The sequence below is a fragment of the Arachis hypogaea genome, chromosome 5 (genome assembly GCF_003086295.3).
Source record: "Arachis hypogaea cultivar Tifrunner chromosome 5, arahy.Tifrunner.gnm2.J5K5, whole genome shotgun sequence".
In the NCBI taxonomy this organism is placed as follows: domain Eukaryota; kingdom Viridiplantae; phylum Streptophyta; class Magnoliopsida; order Fabales; family Fabaceae; genus Arachis; species Arachis hypogaea.
Window position 1 is genome coordinate 36,341,203 of NC_092040.1, and position 18,977 is coordinate 36,360,179.

The 18,977-nt window shown below is 34.5% G+C and overlaps 1 protein-coding gene across 3 annotated transcripts; it reads left to right on the forward strand.

Annotated features, from left to right (window-relative positions):
* The first annotated feature begins 12,448 nt into the window (after positions 1-12,448).
* LOC112801224 (tyrosyl-DNA phosphodiesterase 1) lies at positions 12,449-18,181 on the forward strand. Of its 3 annotated transcripts, none has more exons than XR_003201802.3 (15): positions 12,449-12,832; positions 12,906-13,118; positions 13,238-13,450; positions 13,625-13,685; positions 14,140-14,216; positions 14,310-14,567; positions 15,062-15,151; positions 15,283-15,417; positions 15,561-15,710; positions 16,243-16,346; positions 17,089-17,142; positions 17,229-17,363; positions 17,439-17,519; positions 17,590-17,725; positions 17,799-18,181. XR_003201802.3 is itself a non-coding variant. In XM_025843843.3 (15 exons), the coding sequence occupies exons 1-15, from the start codon at positions 12,599-12,601 to the stop codon at positions 17,867-17,869; spliced, it is 1,968 nt and encodes a 655-aa protein (XP_025699628.1). In that variant the 5' UTR covers positions 12,449-12,598; the 3' UTR covers positions 17,870-18,181. The 3 variants fall into 3 exon arrangements, 2 of the variants coding, with proteins under 2 accessions (XP_025699628.1, XP_025699629.1); XM_025843843.3 differs by having other exon boundaries at positions 17,273-17,363; XM_025843844.3 differs by lacking the exons at positions 17,439-17,519; positions 17,590-17,725; positions 17,799-18,181 and having other exon boundaries at positions 17,089-17,172; positions 17,273-17,363.
* The last annotated feature ends 796 nt before the right edge of the window (positions 18,182-18,977 follow it).

Genomic DNA, 18,977 nt, shown 5'->3' on the forward strand with positions numbered 1-18,977 from the left:
TGACCATATGAAAAAAAAAATTAAAAACAACTGACATAACTACGTCATACCTGTTTGTACTGTATGTGCTATCAAAAGACACCACGTCTCCGTAATATTCATACGCCGCCTTGCACCTTGCATCCACCCATACTGCACTCCTAAACTTACACTCTTCATCCAAATTCACCACGTAAAGAGGTTTGGGTTGATGTCCTTCATTTACATGAAGTAGTTCATCATCTCCCTAACATCTGCATTCAAGTTGCTGGTTCAGAGTCTTGATGTTATATAGTTTCTTAAGTCCCTTTTTGAGAAGCCCAGGTTCGACGGCCCCCCAACCTCATTAGCCTATGCTAGGAATGTCTTGTTTGGTCAAATTCCAACCTCATCATTATCCTCAATCATGCACTTTGCATGCATGGTCAACTCCCTATACTCATGGTAGTGCATAGCCTTTTTTGCTGAACATGGGTGCGAGTGCCTCAACTCAACCTTGAAGAAAATCCACTCTTGCTTTTCTCTATCAAACTTCACATATATCCTTACCTTGCACCCGACGGCTAAAATCGTGTTCTTCCGTGTTGGTGCTTTGACATGAGACCCGCGGAACCCGTCCTGATTATAGTGGATAGCTTGGTTAATGGCTTCCTTTGTGATCTTGTCACATGTTGCCGTCCTTATCTTAATTGCAAATCCTATTTTCTTTGTGTAGCTAACATAGAATTCATGAGCCAATTGCAATTGTGCAAACTGCATTCCAACTCTTGGTATTTCATCTTCTCGAAGGCAACCGTAATCCGGTAACTACATTTTCGGATTAAAAAAAATCAATGTCATTAATGGTCAAATCAAACATGTAGTTCATGACTACACAAAATTAAACTAGAGTCCAAACCTCGTAACCAAGATCCATATCTTCACTTCCAACTTCAGTAACATCCGACAGTTACATGGCCTACAATCACAAAATAAACGCAAAAATCCAAATAAAAAAATAGATAAACCCTTAGTAAATATTATGTACAAAACCCTCACTAAACAACACAAACAACGCGAGACAAATAGAAATCAACTCCATCATCCTACCCATTTTAGATTGGAAGCAAATAAAATAAAATACTCTACTTGCACTAAATATAAACATCTAAATCATATGCAAATAACCATCCATTATCAATGTTTCAACGTACGTTGCTCACCTTATTAGATTGCTCACCCTCGACAACAAAATGGTTAGGGATGTTTTCATGTGGATTTGATGAATTGTCATTACCGACAGAAGACGGAACACGATACAGCGGTTCAACGAAACTGCACACCATTTACAAACTTCCGGGGGGTAATGAACGTATCAAAGGAAACACACTTGTGACCCCTTTATCTTGCCCCGTCGATCTCGAGAGGAAGGCACACGCCGGCTGCGACAGAGTCACTGCATGTCTGGGTTGTTGTAGTGCCGCGAGTACGACTCACACGATCAGAAGGTGCTATTGGGCGGTCACCTGTGCAGACGTCGGCGTCAGTCGAAACTCTCTCGATTGGCAGCTGGTGTCTGTTTTGGAGTGGCAGCAGTGATCTAGGGAGAGAGAGGGTGTACGGGAGGAAACCACGGAAGGAAAAAGGGATGCCATTTTTGCGTGGGATTAGGTAACTGACGAAAATTTTTATTTCTTTTAATTCAAATTAAAAACTATTGAAAATTAATTATTTGATTCTAATTAGTTTTTAATTTCAATTTATTCTTCATTGTACAGATTGTACAATACATATATTGACTCCTCATACTTTTTCTATTAGTAATTATTTAATTAAATTGTAGTTGTCAGTACATCTAGATTCATTATCTCAGACAAGGTGAGATTTTTAAGTCACATGTTTAGAATATACACAGAAAAATTCTGTAGAGTCCATGACTTTGTGTGAGTTTATGGCCTTCCACATCAATATGTGGGAAACTAAAGTCCAGTCTAAAAAAACACATGATTTCTTTGATGGATATTCTCTCGAGTTTAAGGAAGGAAAAACAACAATCATATTTGAACCAATTGATCCCATCAAAATTGGAGCTAAGCCTCAAAGTGGTCCCTGAAGTTACACTCGTACTTCATAGTAGTCCCTAAACTTAATAATTACTCAAATTGGTCCCTGAAGTTACACTCTGGGATCCAGTGTCATCCTTCCGGCACATTTCCTCCAGCTGGCATGATCGGAAAGCTGATGTGGCTAAATTGGTGACACCTGGGCAACGCTGAAACGATGTAGTATCGTTGGTGGCGCATAAATGCCCTAAAACGACGTCGTTTCAGTCCAAAGTTGGTTTTGAAGAATCCCCCATCAAACGTTAACGTAACGCATTGTCTTTCCTCCCTCAAAATACAACAGAAACCCCTCTTCCCCTATACTCATCAATGGCGGTGGATGGATTGCTGTAACCGTTGTGATTTCTGTGGAGCACGACTACTATATAAGATCGGATATCGTCATCTGCCTCAAACGAAGACTGTATCGAAGGCTGGTCTCTCTGAAAAAGGTAAGGGAAAAAAGAAAAAATATAATGTGATATAAGGAATGCTCTGTTTTTTGTTAAGGTTGTTAGTTTAATCTCTTCAGCAGTTAGAAACAATTTTTTGGAGTGTAATCTGTGGGTATGCATGTTTGTGGTTCGCAATATTTAGCTAGGGTTTGATCGCAACTAATTTTCTGAGTGGTTAGGCTAATGAAAGTGTTGACTGTATAAGGGTTGTTTGTCATGGTGAAAAGCTATTTCTTTTCTGTTATGCGTTGCTGCATTTACAGTTAATGTGGTTTTCAAGTTGTTAATATGGTTGAAGATGATGAGGTTGATCATGAAACTTTGTTTTTAAATTGCAGATGGGAGATCCTTGGATTACCATCATATTTCACCATGGAGGGTTATTCGTCACAGAGCGTGATAGAAGTGTGAATTACAGTGGTGGACAGATTTCTGAATTGCCGAGACTTGACGTAGACACAGTGGATGTATTTTTTGTCTGAGACTACTATAAGACACTTGGGTATGAGAATGTGACTCATTGTTGGTGGCTGGTGCCTAATAGGCCATTGCAAAGTGGTCTTAGAGCTTTGACACATGACAAAGAGCTCATGAAGATGTGTTATGTTGCTCAGACCAATAAGGGAATTGTCCATGTATATTATGAACATGGGGTCTCCGAACCTGTGTTTGATGAGAAAATAAAAGTAGCATCATCCAAAGGCAAGGAGTTAATAGTGCTAGCAGACCCTATTCCACATGCATACCCCCCATCAATGTCACAGCCAATACAATCTCCACCACATCACCACCAATTCCAACCTCAGAACTAATAAACACCACAATTCCTACTCCAACAACAATCCCTCCATATATGCCTACTGGTAAAGGTATTTCAGGGTCAAAGCATAAGAGTCACATTACTGCATCTGCTGTTAGTTACTCCAAATCACCACCTAAAAAAATGGCAGCACCCACTGCTGCTGCTCCCACTGTTAAACCCACCTCACCACCCAAAATAATGGCCAAACCCACAGTTGCTACTAGTTCCAAGCCCAACCCACCACCAAAGTCAATGGCCCAGCCCACTTCAAAACCTCTAACAAGATTAGCATCACAAAAATTAAGGAGGTCTGACATACTAAAGAAAGGCCCTCAAAAAGTAAAAAATGCAGCATTACATGCTAGGAGACCTTTAACAAGATCAGCTGCAACTGGAACTTTTGGAAGAGCATCTAGTAAGGGAAAGGATCCTGAAACTGTGTTTGTTAGCTTGTCTAGTGAGGAAGAATCTTCAGACAGCCATGACAGTTATGACAGTGTAGAGGACGAACCGTATAGGCCTGCTGGTGATGATGTCTCTAGTGAGGAAGAAGAAGTGGTTGTGAAGAGATCAGTTGGAAAGAAGAGTGGTGTTAAAAAGAGGACTACAACTGATAATGAAGAAGTTAATAAAAAGAGTTCATTTATGCTTGAGGATGACGGTCTTGTGTGTGCAGATTCAGGGTCTGAAGATGATGAATTCTTCTTTGGCCCGATTCCTAAGGTTGGTGAAATGGGAGCATATTATGATGCTCAAGATGGAGCCTATGATGAATCTGATGGTGGAGAGTCTTGGAACTCTGAGGAAATGAAGACTCCACTGAACTCTGAGGATGAGTTAGAGGATGTTGAGTCAGATGAGGTGTTTCCGGTATTTAGGAAAGGAGGAAGGTTTGGTGAGCTGAAATTAGAGGTTGGGATGAAATTTAATTCGAAGATACAATTCAAGGAAGCTGTTCGTGAGTACTGTATTCAGGAGGGATGGCGGATCTGGTGGAAGAAGAATGACAGTTTAAGGATGAGGGCTGTGTGTAAGGTAGAGGACTGTGGCTAGGTAGTATATGCTTCCAAGGACAGTGAGGGTAACTGCTGGCAGATCAAGACATTTATGGACGATCACACTTGTTCTAGAGAGACTAAGAACAGGCTAGCTAACAGGAAGTGGCTAGGTTACAAACTGGTTAGGAAATTAAGAAAATATCCCAATCTTAGACATTGTGAAGCTACCCAGTACTTTAAGAGCAAGTGCGACTTGGACCTCAACAAGTCTTCACTGACAAGGGCTCTAGGGGATGCTAAGGCATAGTTTATGGAGATGTTGCTGCCCAATATGGTATGGTTAGGGATTACGGGTTGACATTGATGAAAACTAATCCTGGCTCCACTGTTAGTATTGGTGTTAGATCTCATCCCAATCCTGATGAAGATCCAAATTTTGATAGGATGTACATTTGCCTTGATGGATGTAAAAGAGGGTTCAAGGCTGGCTGTAGACTACTTATAGGGTTAGATGGAGCATTTCTAAAAACAAAACATGGTGGTCAAATCCTTTCTGCAATTGGTCAAGATGCAAATAATCATATTTATGTGATTGCTTATGCAATAGTGTCCATCGAAAACACAGAGAATTGGCGATGGTTTCTGGAATTGCTACACCAAGACTTGGGTGATTACAAACAACATGGTTGGTGTTTTATTTCAGACATGCAAAAGGTATTGTTCTTGTTTATTGCTAGATATCTTGAATAATGGTAGTGATTCTTAGATATACCTGCTGAGTTGTAAATAATAGTAGTATAAATTGAATAATGGGAGTGTGCAAGATCTACGACTTAAGAGGGATTTGTTGAAGGGATAAAAAAATTGGAAAAGCTAAATAAGGATACTTGGACCTATCTATGCAAATGGCCAAAGAATTCATGGAGCAGGGCATTCTTCAGCAGTGCACCTAAAATGGACAACATCTGTAATAATGCATGTGAGGTGCCATGAAATATATATCCAGAAACAAGGTGAAGTTGAGGAATAATGAGGGGATTCTACCTCCAATACAGAGAAGTAGGTTGGAAAAGATAAGAAAAGAATAAAAAAAATGGGTTCCCATGTGGTCTGGTGATGCAGATTATGAAATATTTGAAGTTCATGGGTGAGCAACAAATATGGCTGTGGACTTAGGCAAGAGATTATGCACCTGTGATTTTTGGCAACTAAGTGGTATGATTTTTTTATGCATATTTTTTAATTTTTTTATTTACCATTGGCAGTTGGAATTTTGTTTATGTATGGCTATGATGAATTCATGTATGCATAATTTTTTATTTTTTACTTTTTTTATTTTTCATTTCCTAGGGATGCCATGTGTGCATGCATGTGCCGCTTTGGCTAGGGCTGGTAAAAGGCCAGATGAATTCTGTCATAACTGGTTGACTATGGAAGCATACAACAACACTTATGCCTTCTATATAAATCCAATTCCTGGCCAGGCACTGTGGGAGAAATCATCACATAATAGACCTTAAGCACCAAAGTTCAAGAAGAAGCCAGGGCCAGTTAAGAAGAAAAGAAGAAAGGATGCTGACGAGGAGCCAAGTAGAGGCAAGAAGCAAAAGACCTCCATAAAAGAGTTTATAAAAAAAGGACATTGTCGCTATTGTGGTGAATCAGGTCACACAAAGAGAAACTATCATAAGAGGGCCGTTGACAAAGAAGCAGCTGCTACTGATGCTAATGGAGGTGAGGTCAACAATTCTGCTCCAACTGCTGCTGTAAATGGTGGTGATGCCCAAGCTGTGTCACAAGATCAGGTCGAGATTCAGCTTGATCTTAGTCAGCCTATTTTGTCAGAAACTGATGACTCGTAACAGGTTAGTAATATTACGTACCTATATATATACATGTATATTCCACTCTTTTAATTTTGGTTAGTCACATTAAATTTTTGGTGTTTCATACATAGGTGCAACCACCTCTTGTTCGGCCCCCCAAACTGCCTTTGAAGAGAAAGTTGTCCATATCCACTGTTACCACCCAACTAACCAGCACCCCATCTGTAAGCACTCTTTCTGCTCCATCTGCAAGTACTCCATATGCAAGCACTCTCCCCACAAGCAGTCAGCCTACAAGCACTGAAACAGCAAGGAATCTACCAGCAACCACAATGCGATTTATGCCTAATCCTGGATTCAAGCCACCCAGAACCAAGAATTACTGACTTAGTTTAGTATATTTAGGAACAGTATGGTGTCTTTATTTGTCTGTTTGGTAATAAACCCCATTTGTAGGGTTTATCTTGTGCTTGATTTAAGGGATTTTATGACCTTTTACCCACATTTATTCAATGAAATAGCATGGTTTTATAACTTCTCCCTTAATTGTGCTTAAGAGTGAAAACATGCTTTTTAGGACTTAAAATAGCTAAATCTAATTCTCCTTGATTCCATTAGATGCCTTGATATGTTTGTTAAGTGATTTAAGGTTTAGGAGGCAAAGATTGGATCAAGGAAATGAAGAAAGAAGCATGAAAAGTTGGAGAACTCATGAAGAAATGAAAGAACCGGAAAGCTGTCAAGCCGACCTCTTCGCACTTAAACGACCATAACTTGAGCTACAGAGGTCCAAATGATGCGGTTCCAATTGGGTTAGAAAGCTAACATCTGGGGCTTCGAAACGATATAAGATTTGCCATAGTTGCTACACGTATGGTGGCGCACACGCGCATAGTACGTGCACACGCCGTTGCTGCCACCTGGTTCACTTAAAGCAAAACGTGGCCAGCGATTTTAGAAGTCTTGTGGGCCCAATCTAATTCATTTCTGATGCTATTTAAGCCAAGGATTGAAGAGGGAATGGGGAGACTCTCATACTTTAGAAGTTAGTTACCATTAGTTCATTTCCACACATTAGGATTAGTTTAGAAGTAGTTTCTAGAGAGAGAAGCTCTCACTTCTCTCTAGGATTAGGATTAGGATTAGGTTTAGTTCTTAGATCTAGATTTTAATACATCTTCTTCTACTTCTATCTTCTCAATTCTTTGTTGCTACATTCATCTTCTTCTATTCTTTTGTTGTAATTTCCTTTATGTTGTTCTTATACTTTGTTGTAGATCTACTATTGTTCCTTCCATTTTCTTTCAATTCAATAAGAGGTAATTGATAATAATTGTTCTTCTTTGCTTTTCTATTGTTGATCTCTTGCCTTTGTAGTTAGATCTCTCTTTAATTCTTGCAATTTATGTTGTTTACTTTTATTGCCTTTTATGTGTTTGTTGAAATGCCTCTTCTAGATATAGTATAGATTTTGTTCCTCTTGGCCTAGGTAGAATAATTAGTGACACTTGAGTTATCTAATTCCTTTGTTGATTGGTAATTGGAGATATTGCTAATTGGTTTGGAGTGCACTAAAGCTAGTCTTTCCTTGGGAGTTGGCTAGGACTTGTGGCTCAAGTCAATTCATCCACTTGACTTTCCTTTATTTAGTAAGGGTTAACTAAGTGGTAGCAATGAACAATTCTCATCACAATTGAGAAGGATAACTAGGAAAGGACTTCTAGTACTCATATCTTGCCAAGAGCTTTGTTAGTTGTTAGTTTATTTTCTTTGCCATTTATGTTTCTTGTCTAAAATCTTAAAAACCCCAAATATAACTCACAACCAATAACAAGACGCTTCATTACAATTCCTAGGGAGAACGACCCGAGGTTTGAATACTTCGGTTATTAATTTTAGGGGTTTGTTACTTGTGACAAACAATCTTTTGTATGAAAGGATTATTGTTGGTTTAGAAACTATACTTGCAACGAGAATTCATTAGTGAATTTCTAAGCCGTCAAAAATCAAATCATCATTTGGCTGAAGTAATCTACTGTGTATGCTTTCTTACTTACAATTCCAGTGTTGAAGATTGAAAACTTATGACACTTATGTTTTGAAAACTCTGATATAGTTGGTGACTATTGTTTTGGCTTTATAATGCCTTATTTTGGATGTAATCACTACAATATGAAATATGAATTATGACTTTCTTGAAGAGATCTATGTCAGATTTTTGGTTTTATTTTGTACTCTCATATGCAATTAAGATGCATTCCAAACACTGTCAATTCCTATTTTATTGACAACAATTATATTTTGGATGAATAAATTGGTAGTTCATCTTGTTTCTCCAATTTCCAAAATATGCAAGCACACTAGTCTCAATCACTTAATTTTCATTTCTTTCAAACAAACTAACAGGTACAACTACAGCAAGAACATGAATAAGTCATTTGTTTCTTCCCAAATACAATTGGCCAAACTGCCTATCTAACTTTAAGACAAGAACAGCTACTGTAACCAACAGCATAAATAGAACCCTAACTTCAGACTCTAATCTTCCAAATTTCCAAGGAAACTTCAGCTTCCATTCTTCATTGTCAATTGAAGGGCTTGCTCTACCATCACATGTGATCACATCTTCTTCAAGAATTTTATCAATCCACAGAAACAAATCACACCACTTCTTGCCTACAGTCTGCACCAAGGTAAAAGAATCAACCAAATTTATATCCAAAATTACAGCAAACAACAACAACAACCGCTTACATTGTAATTTGGGCAACCCACGAACGGTTTTCCTATATTAGAATCCGTCGTTGACCATCGCAACACTGGTCTCAAACCGCATCTACACCATTCTGGCAAACGCGAGTCTCTGTTTCTGTTCATTCTTCTCATGATGATTCCAAACGATCGTGGGTTGTTCGAGCTCCCAGCAGCGTTGCTTGCGCTAGCCATTGCCGTTTGGGTATCAAGATGGTGAAGAGAAACCAACTGAAGAGACCAAAAGAAAAGAGAAGGGCACTGGAGATTGATCTTCAGATTTGGGAATTAGGGATTTTAAACTTCGAATTAGGGACCAAATTGAGCCAATAAATTCGTTCATCCACCTCAGCTAGCCGTTAGCGTTGCCCAGGTGTCACCAACTTAGCCACATCAGCTTTCCGATCACGCCAGCTGGAGGAAATATACCGGAAGGATAATACTGGGTCCCGAAGTGTAACTTCAGGTACTATTTTGAGTAACTATTAAATTTAAAAACTACTATAAAACACGAATGTAACTTTAAGGACCACTTTAAGATTTAGCTCATCAAAATTGATATCGACTTGACTTGTTCTATATGCTGGTAAGTTAACTCATTATTTGTTATTGGACGTATTGGAACTAAATTTTTGTGCTTTATTGACATTTCCAGTATCTGCATTGCAGTCCCATTATTGTTATTTATTTCTAAATTATTGTTGCAATCGTACAAATAGATTTACTCAAATTAGGGATTGATTCAGAATTTTAAAGTAAAGACTTTAGCCAAGTTCATACATATTTCAATGTTAGATTATGAATTAAGGGAAAAAAACATAGTAATATTTCAAAAACGGTGTCTCATTAATAAATTACCTAAAGAAATTTCAGATAACAATGTAAAAAAAAAATTGTAAAATCAACTTGTCATGGAAATTACTTACTTAGTACATTACTTTTACGGTCATTGAAATTTGATATGAAATAAAACACTTTTTACTTTGGAAATAGTGCATTGCATTTTCTATGTATAAATAATAGGAGAATTGATATTGTAAAAGTTCATTTCTAAGTGAGAAAAAAGGATATAATATATGATGTTCATGAAGAATTTGGGGATTTGGATTTGGGTTTGGGGCAGCTTTATTAGATCCAAAAGATTTTTATTAGTGGGCCTACGAAATATATACGTGGGCACCTCTATTCATATATCGAGTATCTTCATTCAAATTGCAGTCTTGCTAAATGAGTCTTGCATTCCATCCGCTCTCTATTTTGTTGTTGTTATTTATTTGTAGTTTTAGGGAGTTATTTAGATAAAAATATTAAAAATGTTTTTTTAAAGATATTTTTTTAAAAAATTAAAATTTAATATATAATTAATTAAATTATATTATTTTTATTAAAATTAGACTAAACAAATTAGTTTAACAAAAAATTAATAAATTAAATTTTAAACTAGTATAAATTAATATTTTTTATAAAAAATTATTACAATATCTCTATTATAAAACATAACTAAAATATCTCTATTATATTATATTATATATATATATATATATATATATATATATATATAATTCTAAGTCTATAACGATAGAAAAGAAAAGGACTAGAATTTAGGATTTTTAAAATTAATATATATAATAAGAGTATTTTAGTTTTTTTATATAATAGAAATATTGTAGTCATTTTTTATAAAGAATAATATTAATTTAGACAAATTCAAAATTTGATTCACTATTTTTCAGTTAAATTAATTTGTCTGACTTAATTTTGACAAAAATAACATAATTTAAGTAATTATATGTGTTAAATTTTGATTATTACAAAATATCTTTAAAAAAAAGACATTTTCTACAACTTTATAGAAACATCCCCTTTCATTAAAATATGGAAGATATTTACAAATACTAATAAGAAATGATTTTTTTTATTAAATCAATCAATAAATTAATAATATAAAACAAAACTATGAAATCCGTATCATAAAAAAATTTTATTGTTTTTTTATTAACATCACAATCTAAATAGTAATTTATTTTTGAAGTATTCCTATCATATTTTTTAATTTTAGAACTTACTTTTTCTTTTTACTTAAGTATTAATAAAAACTCATTCTTCCTATTATGCATGAAGAAAAAATAAACATAAACTTAAATAGATATTTTATCAAGAAATTTAAAATACAAGTATTTAAAATAAAAATAAATATAAACTTAATATTATGTAATATTTAAAATTTTTAAATTTTTTATACAATTAAAGATTAATTTGAGTTCTTACTGTTTATTTTAATAAAAAAAAAACACAGTTATAAGCTTGGCCATATTTACTTTATTTTTTTTGTTTTTTTTTTGTCTATACTATCAACAGATTTAAAGAGCCATTGTGGTTAAGAAAATCAACATAAAAGAATATATATTACATGAACAAAAAAATAAAACATATATAAATTAGAATGCTTAAGACGTTTTTTTATTTGATTGTTTGTATCTGATTAAAAAGTATGTTGACTTCATGCATTTAATGGTTGTTATTTTTTGACAAATTTATTAAGGGTTAAAAATTTTTTTTTTAATCAGTTTTTGTTTTTGAGTGAATGAAATGGTTGAAAAAATCTTTGGTATACATATAAATATTTTTTGTCTTAATTCTTGTAAAATTATATGCTGGCCTCTAAAAATCATTCATTATGATAAATTTTATCACTATCACTTGATAGTTAGAAAAACATGTAATTTTATGAATTATTATTATACATCTAATGTGATAGTTTTTTTATTATCTGAATATTAATATAATATATAATTTTATTTAAGATATTTTAGTTATATTTTAATATTTTTTATTTAAAAATTTTGACAATAGATTTCGTGTAACTGCATATGTGATTACGCTAGTATATACGATGATGTGTTATTGATGAGGCTACATGCCATCTCTCTTTTCGGTGGTTTTGTTATGGCTTAGTTTGAATTAGTTTGTTTAATTTATTTTGGGAATGTTGTTTTGTTTTGATTTGGATGTTGTTGTGTTGTAGCTGCTCGCCTCACCCGCTAACTTTGTGAGTGTTGTAACTTGAAACAATAAAAAAAATTTATAAATTTTAATATTTGAATTCAAATTTGTGAATAATAACGATAAAATATAGATAAATTATTACGTACAATTATAAGATTTTGAATTTTATTATTATATAAATCTTCTCTTTGAATATAAATATTTAAATTTTTTATTGTATTTTACTTTTTTTAATAATTTTATTATATTTAATTAAATTTGATCACGGTTTAACTACAGTTGGATTACTAAATTAGTTATTCAATCGATTTATTAATTAATTTTATTTTTATAATCTTAAATTTTATATTTAAATATTTCATATAAAAATAATTTTTATTTAACAATTATGTTTAAATATAATAATATAAAAATATTTATTTAATTATTTAATATATTAAAATATTTTTTAAATAAAAAATAATATAAATTATATTTTTTTTAAAATTTTTTATTTTTTTAATATTTTTATTTTTACTATTAAAATTGTCATGCTTAGAAATAAAAAATTCTAACAACTTAATGCATTCAAACTTTTAAAATGTTTTTTGATTACAAAAAAGTGTTTTACAGGAACGACGAGGCGTTCTGGGTTGGGATCAACGACGGCCCTGCACTGCCAATACTAAGTCTATTGAGTGATTGAGGGTTTATCGGCCAAATGCTGTTGCCAGCTTCGTTGATGTCTCTTTCTCACCCTAAGACTGAGGTTGGATACTTGGTTCCCCTGAATCATAATTTGGAGGAAAACCCTTCAGTTCCCAAGTTACCCATCTCCCATGGCACTAACCTCATTGGCCGCGCCAACATTCCTCTTCCTCTTCCCGACAAGAGGCTTAGCCGTAACCACATCACTTTAACTGCTTCTTCCGACGGATCTGCTCATCTGCTTGTGGTATTCCTTATTCCTACTAACTTTTCTTTCATGGATTCGTCATTTTTTTTTCATGTTCGTGTTGCTGACGCAGGAGGGTACGAATCCAGTCGTTGTTAACTCCGGGAACAAAAGAAGGAAGCTCAATTCTCAGGAGAAAGCTGCCATTTCTGATGGTGATATACTTGAGCTCATTCCCGGACACCATCTTTTCAAATATGAAGTTTCGGGTGCCACCAAAACTGATAATACACCTTCAGCTGGCACTGGCACCACAAACAAGGAAGCTTCCCACAGCCTTTCGCAGGTTTTCACTACTTTCTTCATGATCATATAAGAATATTGATTTCCATTAACTAGTAATCGATCAGTTTTCTCTTTTTAGGGATGTTGAAATAATTCCTTTTATGTTGAGTGGATTTTCAGGATGGGAACGGGACTTGCAGTCAGGAGCAAGGAAGAAATGCAGCGGCACGCAAGCCTGGTCATTCTCAATCCGGTGAACACAGTAATGCAGAGGCTATTCGCAATTTCCATATCCCTTCTGAAAAAATACCTTCCACTTTTCGACTTTTGCGTGTGCAGCAGCTACCACCTTGGGCAAATACTTCTTGTGTTGCAACAGATGATGTTATTCAGGTAATAAAATAATGAATTGACTACTGCAGGGCAGTGTTGACACTCTCAATCACTGGTTCAAGAGTATTTGTGCATGAAAACACCTATATATTGAACCACAATTACATAATTATAGTTAGCTGGCAAAAAATTTGGAACTACTTATTGATAAATTTCAATGCTTTCCATTGATAGGGGGATATTCTAGTTGCCATCCTTTCCAACTACATGGTAGACCTTGACTGGTTGGTTCCGGGTGAGTTATTTGCGGGACCTCTTTGTGTTTTCCTTGCCCTTTGTGTTGCCAATTTGCCTTGTTTGCTGTCTGACTTTCATTTGTTCTTGAAACTGCACTCCAAATTTAACACATTGAGAGGTTGGTCCTTTTTTGTCCAGTAATAACTGTATCATCACTTTTCTCCGTTGCATGCATATATATAATTCCATGCCTCTTTATAGTCTATAGCGTGTGTGGCACCAATGATTCAGCTCATGGTATGCTCTGTCTCTTTTATACCTTTTGAAGGAAAACTATATTATTTTATTTTGCATATTAAGTTATTAACTTATGATAATCTCTTTATTATGCACCACTATTGGCTGGAGCAGAATTCCAAAATTTGTGAACGCATGAGTACGTTTTGAATGAAGTGGTTTCACGTTAATCTCATTTTTGTAAGTTTCTCGCTTTCTATGTTTTCTCTGTGTAGCATGTCCTGCGCTTTTGAAAGTCCCCCATGTGTTAGTTATTCATGGCGAGAGTGATGGGAGGGTTGATTATTTGAAGGTTTGTCTCAGATCGAAATTATATTACCCATTTGTAAGATGAATCTGTAAGAATGTTTAAATGAGATATTAACTTGGCTCGTCTGTGATTTAGAGAAGTAAACCTACCAACTGGATTCTGCACAAACCACCATTGCCAATTTCATTTGGGACACATCATTCAAAGGCCATGTTTCTTGTATATCCTCATGGGATAAGGGTGATTGTGCATACAGCGAACTTAATATATGTAGATTGGAATAATAAAACCCAAGGTTTGTGGATGCAAGATTTTCCATGGAAAGATCAAAACAGTCTAAGCAAGGGATCTGTATTTGAAAATGACCTGGTTGAATATCTCAGTATGCTGAAGGTACTTATTTATATTATACTGCTATTACTGAAAGATAGTCTCATCTGAAAAATTGTCCTGATCAATTGATGTAGTAGAATTGATACCTTTACTGAAAAATTAAAATTTCATAGCAATTAAAGAACCACTTGGTTGCTCCATGAAATTACTTGACATTTTGATAAAAATTTTATTTGATCATATTCTGTTCTACAAAAAATCCACGATGCCATTTTTACTTCATATTTTGGAAAAAAGAGAACAAAAAATTCTCTTTGATTTTGATTAATTATTATCATTTACTGTCTTCTAGAAATTTCACTGTAGCCATTGGAGTTTTTCAACTTAGCTTATTTGGAAAACTCGTTGCTTTTCAGACTACTTATATGGCTTATGGAAGTTAAATATTCACTAGCAGAAAACATCGATGTTGTTAATGAATTTGGTATTGTCATGAGTGTTGTTTCTTTGATATCATCCATAATGTGCGTATCGCAATGTATTTGGTGTTGCAGTGGCCAGAATTCTCTGTTAAGCTTCCTTCCCTTGGAAACTTCAGTATATGTCCATCTTTCTTCAAGAAGTTTGATTATAGTGATGCAATGGTTTGTTTTCCATTCATTTTTCTTAAATTTATTTGATGTAGCTTTAAAGGTTATTACTTAGTACTAATCATCTCATATCATAAAGTTGAATAGATAGTCAAGTACACTGATTTATGTTGGTACATTTTCAGGTTAGGTTAATTGCATCTGTACCTGGATATCATTCTGGTGCTGGCATGAAAAAGTGGGGACATATGAAACTGCGTTCTTTGCTCCAAGAGTGTACTTTTGACGATGATTTTAAAAAATCTCCACTCATTTATCAGGTACTATTAGGGTGTAGGCTGCATTAAATTCTATTTTCTTTCACTCAATCTAGCATATCTCATTTTGTTAGAGTTTGGAAAACTGCAGTATTAATATTCACATTTCAGAGTTTTCTTGATTTTCTTAACCTTATCTACTGCAGTTCTCCTCCCTTGGTTCTCTAGATGAGAAATGGATGGCTGAGTTGACATCATCAATGTCTGCTGGTTTATCAGAAGATAAAACACCTCTTGGTCTTGGGGAGCCTCAAATAATCTGGCCTACTGTAGAAGATGTCAGATGTTCTTTAGAGGTGCTGTAATTTTAAGGCTGAATCTATATTTTCTGAAATATAAATTTTCTTTTCATGGTGATTTGAAGGTTTTATTATAGAATGTTTGGTGGAACAGATAAACAGAGAATAATTGAGAAAATATATCTATTCAATGGAATTCTTGGTCAAGTGAATCAAGAGTCCAATTGACTAGGAGTCACATTGATTCTAGAGCGTGTTTTTTCCTCTCCCTTAAACTTCACTCTAAAATCCCAGACAGACTTTCGGAAGCCTAAACAACTGTTTCATCCGATTCCTAACTGCCTAAAACTGTCTAAACTATTGCTTTTTGTTTCTTAGAATAATCCGTATCGTTTTCTGTCTAAATCTGTCACCTCAGTAGGGGTATTTGTCATGTGACAAGTTGATTTGATTTGAAATATAGTCAAATTTTAATGCAGAGGGCTTTATTTTATTTTCAATTTTTAATGCGTGGATTTTAAGTTTGTCTCATAATTGAATCTTTAAGTGCTCTTTCCAGACAGCTTCATTGCCTTTTGTTTGTTCTCAGGGCTATGCTGCTGGAAATGCAATTCCAAGTCCTTTTAAAAATGTGGAGAAAGCATTTCTCAAAAAGTATTGGGCAAAATGGAAAGCAGACCATACTGGCCGAAGGTAAATATAATTTATCATACAATGCAATTTACACCTGGGCTAGTTGATATTAACTTTTCTTCTTCATTAAACTTTAGATCCTAAGCCATAGACAAGATAGGATTAGGAATGAGACACTAGAGGACGAGACGGAGTAACACTTATTGTGTAGAGATAGTGGATTCATGCTTTAAATGGTATGAACATAAGTAGAGAATACCCAAGGAGGTCCCACAATAAGAATAAGATCAACCAGAAGTGGTTCAATAGCTAGTGGTGGTCTGGTGGAGGAGACCTAGAAAAAACTATAGGGCCATGGCTCTTTAATATAAACACCTGACTCATGATCAAACATTATACTGCCATTTAATCCTTGTAACCGACTCAACCTGGTGGAATGAAATTTTTGTTGTTTTTGTTGTATTAAAGCTCTTGTAGCCTTCTAATTTAATTGAAATGTTTACCTATTGATGTAACTCTCTCAGACTATAATAATTACCTCTGCAACCCTTGTAAAGAAAACCGTGATCAATTATATATGGAAAATTTTGCTTTACCGCTTGTGGCATGATCTGTTTCCTTCTCAATAGAAAGTATTATTTAGAAACCCCCGTCCTCCCAAGCCTCTTGGCTCTAGTTTTTAAAGCCCCACAAAAAGTCCAACTTGTTGATTCTGACTATGCCTAAATTTTTTATTCGAGAAGATGTACATTTGTGCCTCACAAATTATAATAGTTATTCTTGTGCTTTTTCTATGTTTCAGCCGTGCTATGCCCCATATAAAGACTTTCACTCGTTACAGTGGTCAGAATCTAGCGTAAGAGCTTCACAGGACCAACTCTATGCGGTTCAATTTCTCTTTTGTTTGTTTGAATACGTTGATGCTTATATCATTTACTGCAGTGCTAAGTCGTGCTTACTTGTGAAACTCCCTTCTTCCCAAATAGTTGGTTCTTGTTGACTTCAGCAAATCTTAGCAAAGCTGCCTGGGGAACTCTTCAGAAGAATAACACTCAGTTCATGATTCGCTCATACGAGGTACGTATCCTTGTCATTTGTCAGACACAAGAAAGAATCCCGAATATTTGTATAGTTGATCTCGTTTCATTTCAGTTGGGAGTGCTCTTTCTACCAACGATGCTTAAAAGGGGTGGTGGTGGATTTTCATGTACCAGTAATGTTACACAAACTGAGGTAGCTTATTTGATATGGTTTGGTGCTAGGAAGGGAAAAGAACTCCGATGCTGACATTTAAGAATTACAGGATAAATATGAAGTGAAGAAAGCAAAACTAGTTAGCCTAAGTGGGCTGAGAAGGGAGCAAACACACTCAACATCTCAACTGACCATTCCGTTACCTGTTCCTTACGAGCTCCCTCCCCAACCTTATTCCTCACAAGGTCAGTATTTCTCACATCACATGTTAAAAAGAAGTTGTTATGTATGTCTTCTAATTATTGTTCTCTCATGCAGATGTTCCCTGGTCCTGGGATCGGCGATATAGTAAGAAAGATGTATATGGCCAAGTTTGGCCACGCACGTGAGCTTGCTACTTGCTGTTGCTGCTCTGCTCTAAATGTACATAGTACCATTCACTTTCCTCCTTAGCACCATGCCAGCATTGAGTTATCTATGACAAAGGTCTCTCATTTTTCATTTTTTCTCTCTTTTCATTAGTAGTGTTTATTGTTCAATATCTATCACCTAAAAGAAAAAAAGGGTTCAATACAATTTTAAATTGTAATTACTTGAAAGTGATCAAAGGTTAGATAACTAAGTACTAGAAAATTATGTGGGAACTTTATCGATGGGAGTTGCCAGGGGAATATTCTTAATGATTTATGATTTAGCTAAAATAACGCCTTAGCTCTTTCTCTCTTCGGGTTTCTCTCCCCGGGGGTACAAAAGAGTGAATATTTATCAAGTTTAATTTGTTCACATGGGAGTCACTTACATAAAAATGCTTAAAACATTTTTTTAAAGATATTTTTTAATAATTAAAATTTAACTTATATAATTGATCAAATTGTGTTATTTTTGTCAAAATTAGACCAAACAAACTGATTTGACTGAAAAATCGATAAATCAAATCTTGAATCGATCTAAATGAATATTCTTTTTATAGAAAATGACTATAATATTCTTATTATAAAAAATGACTAAAATATTTTTATTATATATATTAATTTTAAAATTTTTAAATTCTAATTCAATAATGGCATAGAGAGAAGAGAAAGATTAGGATTTAGAGTTTTTAAAATATATAATAGAAATATTTTAAGTCATTTTTTTAATAAGGGTATTATAGTCATTTTTATAAAAACTATTATTTAAATTGGTTCAAGATTTGGTTTATCGATTTTTCGGTTAAATCGATTTATTTCGTCTAATTTTGACAAAAATAATATAGTTTGATCAATTATATAGATTAAATTTTAATTATTAAAAGAATATCTTTAAAAAAAAATACGTTTTTAAGTGTCTTTATGTGAGTGATTCCTATTCACATTATAAGTCAGTGAAAAATTGAACATTAAACTTACATTTCTGTTGACTTTGACTAGTCAATGCTAAGTCGCATTACCAATTTGATAGTTGTGGGAGAAAATTTTCAATTTAATAGTACCTTTTAATAGTTGGTAAAATTTGAAA